The sequence below is a fragment of the Lithobates pipiens genome, unplaced genomic scaffold (genome assembly GCF_037356315.1).
Source record: "Lithobates pipiens isolate NorthernLeopardFrog02 unplaced genomic scaffold, aLitPip1_a1.2 Scaffold_13, whole genome shotgun sequence".
Classification (NCBI taxonomy): Eukaryota; Metazoa; Chordata; class Amphibia; order Anura; family Ranidae; genus Lithobates; species Lithobates pipiens.
In genome coordinates, this window is record NW_027507718.1 from 192988409 (window position 1) to 193002611 (window position 14203).

General features: G+C 40.3%; 1 protein-coding gene across 3 annotated transcripts in view; it reads left to right on the forward strand.

The window, feature by feature from the left end:
• Positions 1 to 14203, forward strand: part of SBNO2 (strawberry notch homolog 2) — a 163969-nt gene that overhangs the window by 63344 nt on the left and 86422 nt on the right. For all 3 annotated transcript variants that reach the window (XM_077476054.1, XM_077476053.1, XM_077476055.1), the window contains 2 exons: positions 1085 to 1173; positions 4351 to 4441. In XM_077476054.1, coding sequence (XP_077332180.1) covers positions 1085 to 1173; positions 4351 to 4441 — 180 coding nt within the window. The remainder of the gene's footprint in view (positions 1 to 1084; positions 1174 to 4350; positions 4442 to 14203) is intronic.

A 14203-nucleotide genomic window follows, 5' to 3' on the forward strand; every position in this document is an offset into this window, starting at 1 on the left:
TAAAAGTGATCCCATTCTCCTCCCCCAGCTCTTATGCAGCTGAGAACAGAGAGAAACAGCAGTACACTAAGCTTCCCAGTGAATGGCTGTGCAGCTGGGCGGCGTGGGTGCATGTCAGGACAAATCTGATCATTGCAGAAGAGAACATAGCAGCATAGATATTGAACTCACCACAAAACAAACACTTTAAAGGGGAGTTCCCCTTGGGGGAAAATAAAATTAAAAGTCAGCAGCTACAGATACTGTAGCTGTGACTTGTAATATATGGACAATTGCCTGTCCAGGGAGCCCGCAATTCCGGCACCCCAGTCGATTTTCGGAGTGACTGTCAGGTGCTACCGCCGACATTCATCATAAGGTAAAACTGGCAGTCACTGTGCGCAAAGAGTGCTGTGCATTCTAACTGGCCTGGCAGCGGGGTGGTGGGGGCGAACTTTGGAGGGATGGAACCACGGCGCAGTCTCCCAGAAGTGGGGAAGGGTACCTTTTTAAAAGTAGATACTCATCCCCGCCCCCCCCTGAAAGGTGTCAAATGTGGCACCGGAGGGGGGGAGGAAGTAGATGAGCAGAAGTTCCACTTTAAGTGAAAGCTGGTGTGTGAAGAACTTTTACAGTGACAGATAAACCTGCAATGTACAATGTGCAATTAATGTTTTTTATTACTATAAAAACAACAAAGGTGTTTATACTAAACATGTATTATATAGAATATCAATGTTTTGAATCTAATGGACATCAAGTGGCAAAAAGACACAGAAGCAAATATAGACCGTTTCAGGCAGCATGAGCAGTCTATATATGATAAAAAGAATGTGCAACAGTTTTGGCCTTAGAGCTGAGTGAAGAGGACTACTGTCATCTGTCCAGAACCTGTGACATATTTATAACCTTGTGTTGTGTAATGCACTGAAGGGGTCTATGATTTTTCTTCTTGTTTGCTTTTATTTTCAGCATGTGATAATTATTAAGATTATTAAGTTATTTTAAAGGTTATTAAAGGTTATTGTATTTTCTGTTTAGAAAGCAAATTATTCAGTTGGAGGGGTTATGATTGCTTTCTTATGCACTTTTGCTGTGATTTCAGGCCCCGGCGCTGGCTGGTACCCAGTGGACACATTACCCATATTCACCTGCTCATTGCTTGCCCCATGCTCCTCTCACCAGCTCAGATTCGTAAGTTCCCTGTCTCCCCTTCACCTTTCCGCTTGCTTTAGCTGGCACAGTACAGCGTTATCATTTCTTTCAGTTTCCTTTTGCCTGACCTTTGCTTGCATCTGTCAAATGTCAATGTTAAATGTTATGCTATATAGTGTGTTTGTTTTAGCCATTTGTTGGGTTATAGTCCCTTTGCCCTCCGAATGATTTCCTTTACTTTTTTGGGGAAATTGTTCTTGTATTTAAAGCACATGTAAACCGTTTCCCCCTACATGTGGGACTTTGAAGGCATAAGAGCGTCACAAAAATAGATCTAAAATATTGATTTTTAATTGTATCAAAAATATAAAAGGTAAATAGGAACAGATCAAGATGTCTCATAGAAGACTGCATGGACAATTCCAACATGTTTCGGAGTAATCTTGGATATTCCTTTCTTTTGCAATCAATGTTTATACAAGGAATAGCTGTTTGCATGTCAAGGAATAGGCAATTGATGAAATACTCAGTGCCTTGAACCTATATCGCAACACCAGTCAGTAAGATTTAAAAAAAAAAAGATAATGTGAGATGGCCATAATGATGGAGAAAACACACATGGGCGGCTATGCCAAAAAGAATGGTAGATGAAGATCAAAGAGTAAAGTGCTAAAGATCTCTGGAGACCAAACAGGGAGCCAAGGCTATGCACACTGAGACCTGATTGCGTCCCTAGCGGGGAGGTAGAAAAATTATATAGAAAAGAAAGTATGTATACATGGATAAAAATATGGTGTGGCTATATCTTAAAAGTACACATATACGTACCTAAATTGCAGTAAGTAACTGCAAAAAGATGCCCAGCTAGGTATTTTGTAAACCTTTAAGTATAACTATAACGGCAGATGTTAATAAAATATGAGCAGCAGCCTACCTCAGGGGTTAGAATCCCCCGTGTGATCGCAGAGGTATATTGCAAGTATCTGATGAATTTGCAATTGAAAAGAGGCCTCATGTCTAAAAACAGAGTTGGGTGATACACGATCAGTATCGCTTGTATATTAGCAGACATTGCCACATATAAATAATATAACTGAAGTGGAGGATCACAGCTTAGAGACATACCTGAATTAATCTAGTTTGCAGCATCCACCTCCAAGTGTGTATAGGGACTGATAGCTGTTGATATGAATGCTATCTTTACAGCTATATAGCCGCTCCGGGCAGCACACACCTCCCCCAATAGGGGAGGAGCCATCACTCCACGTGTGGAGGCATAAACCTCCATCCTTCTCCATATTAAAGGGTCCCACTGGTGTGTGGCACACAGCGCCACCCCACCCCCTGCAGCCGGAGTGGTAGTGTTGGCGGAATGACGTCATGCGCTACGCTCCCGCCAACACGCACTCACACTTCCCTCTGCCAAATGGATTTTACCCTGTTTGCTCTGTCAATTCGGCAGATGATGTACCAGTGCATGTCAGTGGGTGTGTGACACTTGACGTCATCCTGCCAACACCACAACTCCGGCTGCACACACCCGGGGGACCCTTTCATATGGAGAAGGAAGGAGGAAAGCTCCACCCCTATTGGGGGAGGTTTTTGCTACTCGGAGTGACTATATAGCTGCAGATGAGATGGCACTCATATCAGCGGCTATCAGTCCCTACACACACTTGGAGGTGCAAACTAGATTAATTCAGGTATGTCTTTGCGCTGCGATCCTCAACTTCAGTTATATTATTTATATGTGGCAATGTCTGCTAAAATACAAGTACACATACATTGATAGTGTATCATGTAACTCTGTTTTTAGACATGAGGCATGTGGCATTGTGAATTCATCAGATACTTGCAATATACCTCTGAAATCACACTGGGGAATCCGACCCCTGAGGTATTCAGCTGCTCATATAATATTTATCAACATCTGCTGTTTTATGGTGCTACTTTAGAGCCATAATTTATAAATTCAATAATGTTATACCTACTTATATTATACCTTTTACATTTATTAGGAACCAATTGTGGCCCCCCCTAAACCCCTACTTAAAGGTTTACAAAATACATAGCTGGGCATCTTTTCGCAGCTACTTACTGCGACTTAGTTATGTATATGTGTGGTTTTATGATATAGCCACACCATATTTTTATCCATGTATAGATATTTTCTTTTTTATAGAATTTGTCTACCTCCCCCCTAGGAACGCCATCAGGTCCCAGTGTTCATAGCCTTGGCTCCCTGCTTGGTCTCCAGAGATCTTTCCACTTTACTCTTTTGATCTTCACCTACAATTCTTTTTGTCTTGGCCGCCATGTGTGTTTTCTCCATCATTATGGCCATATCACATCATTTTTTTTGTTTTCAATCTTACTGACTGGTGTTGAGCTATGGGTTTGAGGCACTGTGAGTATTCCATTAATTGCCTATTCCTTGTTATGCAAACGGCTATACCATGTATAAACATTTTGTGTAAAATTTACTTTTTACTTTATAGAATACATGTATATTGATTGCAAAGAAAGGACTATCCCCGATGAAGTAGTTAAGATTACTCCGAAACATGTTGGAATTGTCGCCTTGATCTGTTCCTATTTATTTACCTTTTATATTTTTGATACAATTAAAAATCAATATTTTAGATCTATTTTTGTGACTCTCATGTGCTTTTAAAGTCCCACATTTAGGGGGAAACTCTGTTTTTATACACCTTAGGAATGCTGGCCCATACTGGCAGATATTGCCTACAATTATATTGTATTTAAAATATATATATATTTTTTTTTTTTCATCATATCAAAACAAACATGGTACTTATGTTTTCTTCTTATTAGTCATTTACCACTCTACAACCCACTACTGAGGAAATCTTTGCCATTTGACACCTGCATGCGCTTTAACATCTGGTTCCTCCTGTTTAGTGCTTGGAGAACTTTTAGGCATCCTGTAAAATAAAAAGTAGGCATTGACTTTGCAGCAGATTCTTCCTCAAATCTTGTAACGCCTTCTAGGTGTGCTCCTATGCTATGCATCAGATTTCTGTTGCTTTAATGACATAGTCCTTGTTGCTGATCATCCACAATTCAGCAACGATGTCACCTTTCAAACACTGTCCTGCACTGTTTCTTTCTGTGTCCTTGTTTGTTACAGAAAAAAAGGAATTGCTCTTTACGTGCTCTTTCTTTTTTCATGGTATATTTCTGTTTTCCTCACAGATTACAGTTTAATGGCCCAACAGACTATTATAGTCAGAATTTCTCAACTCCATTTTCAAGCTGCTTTACAGAGAGCCAAACGTACATTCAGGTAGTGTGTTTCTCTAGGCCATTTTTGTACAGACAATACTATTACCATCAGTAATATTGATATGTTCTATCATCATGTGGTATAAGCCAGTCTTATTTATGTGACCTGTTTTTGACGTGCACTGCTTTTTTTTTTCCCCCGATATCTTGCTTTCTTATCCCAGTTCATAATGATATTTTTGCTGTTCAGACGTTAATATAGCTCTGCACTGTTTTGACCTATTTCAGTCTCAAACGTATGTTCATTTGATGCTACCTAAGCAATTTCACTCAATGCACTCTGAATTAAACTGTGTGTCAATTCAAAAATGTTTTTTGCTAGTTTTGGATAGAATGAGGAAAGATTTGACCTCCTGTTGGTTTTTCCTGCTGTCCAGGGCTCCATTATAGAGCCCTATTTCTTTGTTGTCATTGAAGATTTAAAATGCTTTAGAAATCCTGGCAAGCTAGAACAGGCAGCCCATCACAATAAACATTTTATCCACTACAGAGTCTATTGCAAGAATTCAAGGATCTGTCCTATTCTCGGTAAAGTTGTGTTATGTATTGACTCCTAGCCATTCCTCTCTACCATATTCAGTGGGTTAAAGACCAATATATAAAAGAACATTTTTGCTGAGAGAAATGTGGAGACTGCAGTTGCTGTCCTTTCTGAAAATGCTGTTTGGCTGTCATGCTTATCTAATGGCTTCTTAAGTTTGTGACTCACTGACCCAGAACAATTATGTGGACTAGGAACGATAATAGCACACTGACTTCACTGGCTGCGTGCTTAATTACTGTCTATTTTACAAAAAATAGTGGTGTAGCCAGGGGCAACCAAACAACTAGTATTTTCACAAGGTGGTCAGCAATGTTGGCCTCACTCTCACTTCTTTTTTTTTTTTTTTTTTTTTTTTTAGTTTACAACACATTTCCCTTAAATACATTGGAGAAGGGAAAACCTTTTGCTGTTTTTGTAAAACAATTTGCAGCGCTTCTTTAGAAATGTCTGCCAACATTATAATCTTCAGTGGGGAAAATCAATATTTGATTACATGCAGATTTTGTAAGTTTGCCCACTTACAAAGAAATGAAGGGTCTATAATTTTTATCATAGGTGTAAAATTAGAGACAGAATAGCAACCAAAAATCCAGAAAAATATAATTATACAAATGTTATAAATTTAATGTCATTCAGTGAGTAAAATAAGTATTTGATCCCCAAGCAAAACATGACTTGGTACTTGGTGGAGAAACCCTTGTTGGCAAACACGAGGTAAGACGTTTCTTGTAGTTGGTGACCAGATTTGCACACACCTCAGGAGTGATTTTGACCCATTCTTCTTTACAGATCTTCTCTAAATCCCTAAGGATTCTTGGCTGTCGCTTGGCAACTCGAAGTTTCAGCTCCCTCCATACATTTTCTATAGGATTAAGGTCTGGGGACGGGCTAGGCCACTCCATGACCTTAATGTGCTTCTTCTTGAGCCACTCCCCTGTTACTTTGGCGATTATGTTTTGGGTCATGCTGGTTTGGTCTGTACCTTTTGCAGAGAAGCGGTCCCAATGCATAATGTTTCCACCTTTGTGCTTGACTGTAGGGGTGGTGTTCTTAGGGTCATAGTCAAGCATTTTTCTTCCTCCAAAAATGGCGAGTCCCCCTCCTTAAGAAGGCACATGTACAGTTATGCCAATGAACATCTAAATGATTCAGAGAAGGATTGGGAGAAATTGCTGTGGTCAGATGAGACCAAAATTGGTTCGACTCGCTGTGTTTGGAGCAAGAAAAATGCTGACTATGACCCTAAGAAAACCATCCCTACAGTCGAGGTGGAAACATGATGCTTTGGGGCTGTTTCTCTCCTAAAGGTACAGGTCAACTTTGCCTCATTGAGGGGCCAATGGATGGGGCCATGTATTGCAAAATCTTGAATGAGAACCTTCTTTCCTCAGCCAGAACACTGAAGATGGGTCATGGATGGGTCTTCCAGCATGACCATGACCCAAAACATACCGCCAGTTCAACAAAGGAGTGGCTCGAGAATAAGTACATTGAGGTTATGGAGTGACCTAGTCAATTTCCAGACCTTAATCTTATAGAAATTTTATGGAGGGAGCTGAAACTTGAGTTGCCAAGAGACAGCCAAGAAACCTTAAGGATTTATATAAGATCTGTAAAGAAGAATGGACCATAATCCCTCCTGACATGTGTACAAACCTGGTCACCAACTACAAGATACGTCTTACCTCTGTGCCTGCCAACAAGGGTTTCTCCACCAAGTACTAAGTCATGATTTGCTTGGGGATCAAATACTTATTTTACTCACTGAACTGCAACTTAATATTATAGCGTTCGTTTTATGTGTTTTTTTCTGCATTTTTGGTTGATATACTGTCTCTATCATTTAAAATAAAATAAAAAATGTATAGACCCTTAATTTCTTAAGTGGACAAACTTAAAAAATCTGCATGGGGTCAAATAATTATTACATATATACACACAGTATCTCACAAACGTGAGTACATCCCTCACCTTCTTGTAAATATTATATATATTTTATTAGATCTTTTCATGTGACAACACTGAAGAAATTACACACTTCTATAAAGTAAAGTAGTGAGTAAACAGCTTGTGTAAATTTGCTGTCCCCTCAACACACAGCCAGGAATGTCTAAGATATAAAATATTTACAAAAATGTGTGTGGGCTACTCACGTTTGTGAGATACTGTATGTGTGTATGTATGTATGTGTGTATATATGTGTATATATATAATATATGTGTGTGTATATAATATAGTATGTGTTTTTTCTGTTATATCAGCTCACATTACTGGACAAATATACAGATTCGTCTTACTCTAAGAATTTTAAATAAGATCTTGCTGGTAGTAAAACCTTGCAATAAATGGTATTCATTGTAAAGTTTGCAATAATGTTTACATGTGTTCAGTGCAAATGAGAACACAGGTGGCTCCTAAGGTTAGCACAAATGTTTACATGCAAACAGTGTTAAATATGATTCACACACTGAACTGCAGATATTATTATTATTATTTTGATTTGTTTTTATTCTGATGAATGCAGATAACAGAGCTTTGCGCAGGTATCCACATGGACCCATAGCATTACATACAGCTGATCAGATCTGTAAATAGATATACATACACATTATACAATAGAGGGAAATGTTTGTTGCTTTATTACTGAAACTGTAGAACAGATAATGGCCACTTCAGCTCTTATTTCTCTCTTGACTGTCCTCTCTCCAACGGATTCACTGTTTATTTTTTCAAGAGTTATCTCTTCTTCAAGAAGTCACCAGTCATAATTCCATGAAGTGTCTGAATCAGCTTTAGGAAAGCATTCAGTGTTTTCTTGTTGCAACGGTTTTAAGGTCTTTTGTAATTTTCCGTTGCTTTTTTATTTTATTTTATTATGTGACCATTTTATCATTTCAGAGTTAATCCTTGTAAAGTTTTTTTTCATGATGATCTTTCTTTATGTAGCAAGCTTCCAGTTCTTATTTTGAGGTTAAGCACCCTTGCTTTTGTCACTTTATTCTTCACTATTTCCTTCTCAACTATGTGTCCCTGCTGCTTCAGTTCTTCCTCCTAGCTCTTGACCCTCCCCTCTGTCTGGCTGCAGATCTGTGGTGACCTGTGCTGAACATTGCGTAATGTGCAGTGATATTTCCAGTAATGTATGTGTGATCAGACTAAACTGAAACAGGGAGAGGCATTATCTTCTGCAACCTACACACACACACACACAGCCCTTCTTATTGTGCTTCCGTATACATTGCTAGAGCAAAGGCAAAATCTTCCTAACTTTCCAGATTCGTCAATCTGGAAAATCCCCAGGGAAGGTCACTGTATTGTGTACGAGAGGAACTTTCCTAACGTCCCAAACCTTCTTAAATCTTTATTACACCTGTGGACGTGCACCTGTTACTGGCTGTTTAATAATATCAAACAACTGCAAAAATGTATTGTTGTAAACTGCACTTGTCTATGCGTCAGATAACTGAGCAAGGGAAAATAATTGCCATTTATAATAAAGTCTGTAACAAGACGTGTTGACCTGCATCTCTTGCCTGAAGCTAAAACTTTAGCTGTCATTTTTAGAAGAATTCCAAAGGGAGAATTTAATTGATTGCTCTAACTAGCATAGACAGGTTGTATCTTCCACTAGGCCTTATACTAAAAGATTAAAGCAAATATGTCAGGAGATAAATCTATTTCCAATATTGCCAATTGCAGCCTTCTTTAAAAAATGCTAGTGGTTGCTGACTGGTATGCTGACCCACTGACTTAGGCAATTTTAAGGCTGCCATATCTGGTGCCTTTTCTTGCAACCTGTGGTTGCAGGAAAAGAAACTGCCTTGATTCCCCCATCCATGAGGGGGGGGGGGGGGGGACACAAAGTGATTATTGCTACCAGCTATAGCTAGCAGCTATAGCCGCTGGCAGTAATCTCATGAACAATCCAACAGGTTGGTTGTACCCAAGTTGATCAATCAACTTGGATACAATCAGCCTGTCCGTACATGATTCCCTGCTGAACTGATATTTGAGCCACATTTGGCCAGCTTAAAGCTGGCCATACTTTATACAATTTTCTTGTTCAACGTCCTTTAGATTTACCTTCAACTATGTAGTGAAAGGGTTTACCTGATTAAATTGAAAGTGTTTAGGTTTGACCTCATGTTGTATGGTTTTGGTAAATCTAAATGAAAATTGTATAATGTTTGGCCAGCCTTTTGTCTTTTACTCTAAAAACGTGTACATAAGGAAATTCAGAGAAAAGTTAAAATGCAGTATCTACGTTCATTGTTCTAGGTCACTGGCTCTCTTTATTGAAGTTGTTGGATCAGCATGACAGCCATGCAGTTAGCATTTTCAGATGAAAAAGTCAGCAATGGCAGAATCTGTTTCTTTCATGAGAGATTTAAAAAAAAAAAAAAGGATTCTTTGACTATATGTTGTGGTTTACTGTAAATGCACTCATTTTAGCATGAGATTGCATGATTCCTTGAAAGGCCAGTTTAGGATTGTCCTCCCTAGCCCCCTTATCTACTGTAAACTGAGTCAACCCCCACTCCCCTGCAGGGGCATCTTTTCTAACTGCGTCAGCCTCCGGGACAGTCTACAGCATACTCAGTATAAATGTACTGTCAAGCTTCATCAGTAACAATGTCCCATAGATTTAAATAGGTGCATTGATTCTGCAGCATGGTATGTGCAATTCAAGTCTAGTGTACATGTGCGGGCAGCTCAACAATAGGTTTTAAACGGTAGGGCTATAGACATCACGACAGGCCACCATTGTTACAGAAGTTAAATAAGCACCTGTGGCAGGCATAACTCAGCTAGGGATAGTTTAGGGGCCTAGGGATAAATGCTGGGACGTTTTTATATAGAATTCTGAACTTTTCCTTTAAATTTGCAAGCACCCAGGAGATTTTTATGTGTGGCTCTTTTGCATTTACTGCACCATTAATCTCACAAGATTTATCTCATGTAAATATGGACAAAAGATTGTCTAAAACGCTGATTAACTACCTGAACAATTCAAATAAACGTATTCACATACGATCTATTTTTATTTTTATTTTTTTTAATTGTAAGCTCTAACGAGCAGGGCCCCCTGATCCCTCCTGTATTGAATTGAATTGTAACCGTACTGTCTGCCCTCATGTTGTAAAGTGCTACGCAAACTGTTGGTGCTATATAAATCCTGTATAATAATAATAATGTGATGTAGATACTGTGATGCTGTACATCAGGGGTGTCAGGCTCAATTTCATTGCGGACCGCATTAGCATTATAGTTGCCCTCAAAGGGCCAGTTTTATCTGTAGGACTATATAAATGTATCTACTCTATCATATTAAATATTAGCCTCTGTATTCAATTATTACTGGTTTTAGTAATAATTTAAGACTTAAAGAGGAAGTAAACTCTGCAGTCCCTATGGTGCTTTTCATCCATTTCATTGTAATTACAGTTTAACAAGCATTACATTGTCTAATCAAGTCAGATTAGCCTATTACTGATTTACGATAAGGCGGCGCCATCTTTAGTACTGTCATCTTGGGTCTGTGTAGAATATAATTTCCGCCCTTTCTTGTTTCTCGCCATAATATCGCACATGTGCAGTCTGACATTACTAGACCGCCACTCATACCCAGGATATTACATTGTTTTTGTGCTTTTTATATAGACCCATTCTGGGTATATGCGTGCCTGTCAGTCCTGCTCCAGCTCTCCTCTCCTCAACGCTCTCTCGGATGCAGTAGGTTTACTCCCCATGTGATGTCACATGGGGAGTTCCAGGATGCAGGTGAAACTCTGTAGCCTCGCGAGGAGAGGGCAGTCAGCGCTGTGCCGCTGAGAGAGGAAATCCCATTCAAGGCATCCTGTCAATGGACGGACCGCACACAGAGCCGGCCGTAAATGAGGGGAAGGAAAGCGCATGCGCCAGTTAGGTTACTAAACCTAACAGGACAGATTACAGCAAAACTAAACAGGTAAGGAGACATTTGCCAGCAGAAACTAATAGTGTTTTTTATGAGGATCACAAAACAGTAAAGATGTGTGGGAGGGTTTACAACCACTTTAAAGTGTTTGTTAACCCATTAATTTAAGTCTATGCCAACCCCTCTATTAGAGCCTGGCATAGCACATTATATTAGACCTCTTTCACACTGAGGTGGTGGGGCCACTAGCTGGGCGTTGTTAACCCCCGCTAGTGGCCAAAGAAGGGGCTAAACGCGCTTGTGTTGCTGTGCTTCCGAATCGCTTTTCAGGCACCTCAGGAACTCCTGCCACTTCATTCCAATGGGCAGGGGCGGTGTAGGAGGGCTACTTGCAGGTTTTTTTTTTTTCCTGTTCCGCAAGCGCACCACCCCAATGTGAAAGCACTCGGGCTTTCATGCTGGGGAGGCATTCGAGACAGTTTTCAGGTGCTATTTTTAGCGCTAAAATCCCTGAAAACTGCCTGAAAGGGGTCTTGGTCTTTTTTAAAAACTAGGCATGTAAATACCTGTTTAGAGCTATCTTCAGCTTATTTTACTAATAACGGTGAGGGGGCAGAGACAGACACAGAGCTGACAGGCAGGGAGGAGGGGGTGAGGGGGAGAGCTGAGAGCAGGGCTGTGGATGACGGAGGAACATAAACTAACCACGGCCCTGGTTATCTTGGTCAGTGCAGATGGGGGGATGCAGGAAGTGGCAAGAACAGGCAGGTTTTCTACAGTTTAGAGGGGGGGGCAGAAGCACTGTGCAGTTTAATCTGCTTTAAGGGACGAGGATATGCAGCCGCACAGAGAAGCGTCCAGGATCTGACAGAGGAGTTCTGTCCTCTCTGCTGCTGACTGCGAAGACCAGGTGGAGGCGGAGAGGAGGGGGGTTCCGCAGCTGCAAGAGAGGGGCGAGGGCCCCATGAAATGGCCTGGTGGGCCAGGTTTAGCCCTCTTGCCTAATGTTTCACACATGTGCTTTATACTGTGGAATTGCTCAGCTCTACCATTTTGTTATGGTCGAAGAGAATAAAATTTGTGCTTGCATGAGGACAAAATACTGTCCAGTGATATGGATCTACTGAGCTTGAAACTCCCTGTAGGATATTCTGCTAAGAGCTAATATTGTGGTGTATTGTTGAGTTTCCCACCAGGTTTTCTGCAGAAAGTTTGTAATTAAAGTGATGGTCTTCATTGGCTAACTCAGAGTAGAACTTAAGTCCACATCCAGTGATTTGAAGGTTATGCACGACATATACACACATTATGGCATACTCACCTGCCAAAGTGAACCCCCCAGAAGTGTGATGTCCCAACCTGCTTTGTTCCTTCTTCTCTGCTTGTGACCTCTTGTTGGTCTGCTTATATAAATTAGGCCTCATGCACACAGAACATTTTAAATGCCGCTTTTAGAGGTGTTTTGCAATTTTTTCTTTTTTTCTGCCTCTAAGCACCCCTCAATGTTGGCCTACATGTCCATGCACACATAGGTATTTAAAGGCATTAAAAAAACACTGCCAGTGGGTTCAGGAGCAGCAGCGTTTTGGCAAAAAAAGATTTAAGCGCCTAAATGTACTTAAGTGCTAGGCGCAACAAGCACTTGAGCATTCATTCATTTCAAATTTAAAAAATGAAAATTACTGAACACCCAAGCACTTGATGAGCTTAATAACAAAAATGTACCTCTGCGCTACCTCTTAGCAAATCCTATATCCTAAATTTAATAAACACAATGTGTGTGTAAGCTTAATATTCTAGTGGTTAAGTTGCTGCAGACACCCACTTTGCTCCCACAAGCATAGGTGAGAAGAAGCTGTAACTGGTGCTGCACAAACTATAAATTGTATCAATACATATATAAAATAAAATCAATCACTAAATCGTGATATATATCAAATAATCAAAATTTAATCACTTATAGGCGCATTATAGTGTGCTTCCACCTTGTTGTGACACCTATGTGCTCCCACCTTAGTGAGTAATCAAATAAGCCCTTTGATTACACTTGAACAAACCTCCATCAATCTTGGCTTGGTCGTGGGCCTGTCCGGTCTATCTTTCTAACGTGTGCTATTGGTCCCTTTTTAAGGTGCGCTTATCCGTAAAACAAAATAACCTCCCATAGAGTAGCATTTTAGTTAAAATTTATTTTATTGAAAAGGGTAACTCTTACATCAAACAACTGTTAAAAATGTCTTGGTATATCAAGTAATACTCAGCAAGTAAGGTCTCTAACACCACTTCCGGTCCGGGATGATGCTCTACGCATTACATCATGTTACGTAACTTCCATAGGGGACCCTTTGCTTTACCCTAACATATGGATAAGCGTGGTGGAACGGCGCCTTAAGGGGACAACTACCACACATTACCTTGATATAGCGGACAGGACCACGACCAGGCCAAGATTGAAGGAGAAGGGTTCAAGTGTAATCAAAAGGCTTATTTGATTACTCACTAAGGTGAGAGCACTGAGAACTCATAGGTGTCACAACGAGGGGGAAGCACACCATTTGTCTTCAAATTGTCATGTACTGGTTATGAGTAAGCATGAGAAAGCGTGTGAAACGCATCAATCCTTTCCCTGTGTTTATGTCTGGCTTGGTGACAATAAAGGACTTCTGAGAATTTGACTTTGTTTATGGTATGCCACCATCTTCCCTTTTCTACCTACATCATCATGTAACAATGGATACTTTTGCACGTTAATTCAATATTGGAGCTTGATGAGTTTAAACACGTTTACAAAAATATGGCTTTAGATTTGTTTTTGACTTTGATTTTCTCCTGGCAATTTAGAAGAGCTGAACAAATCCCCAGTGTGCATGGGGCCTAAGCTGTGCATGAACTTGGAGGAAAATGTTATGCTGACCTTTTGTAGCTGATCTCCAGCCAAATGGCTAAATACACAAACTATATACTGTTTAAGGGAACTGTTTTATTTTCCTAAGGATTTGTATTCCTTTACATCCAGTTCTGAGATTACGGCCCCTTTCTCACAACGGGTCCTATCAGACCTGCCTGTCAGCTTTTCAGGGGACCTGTTTAGATTACCCATTCACCTTTGTGGACTGGTGGGTGTAAACTGACTTGTCTATTTACACCAGCCTACCTCCAACCTGATCTGGTCCTCTAAAAAGAATGTATGGGGATTCATCCGCCTCTGTCTAGGCGGATTGGAGGGCAGTCAGGGTTAAAAGGACAGCAGAGTCCGTTTACTCCCAGCCACCCATTGAGCAGAGTGGGCTCTATCTGTGCCC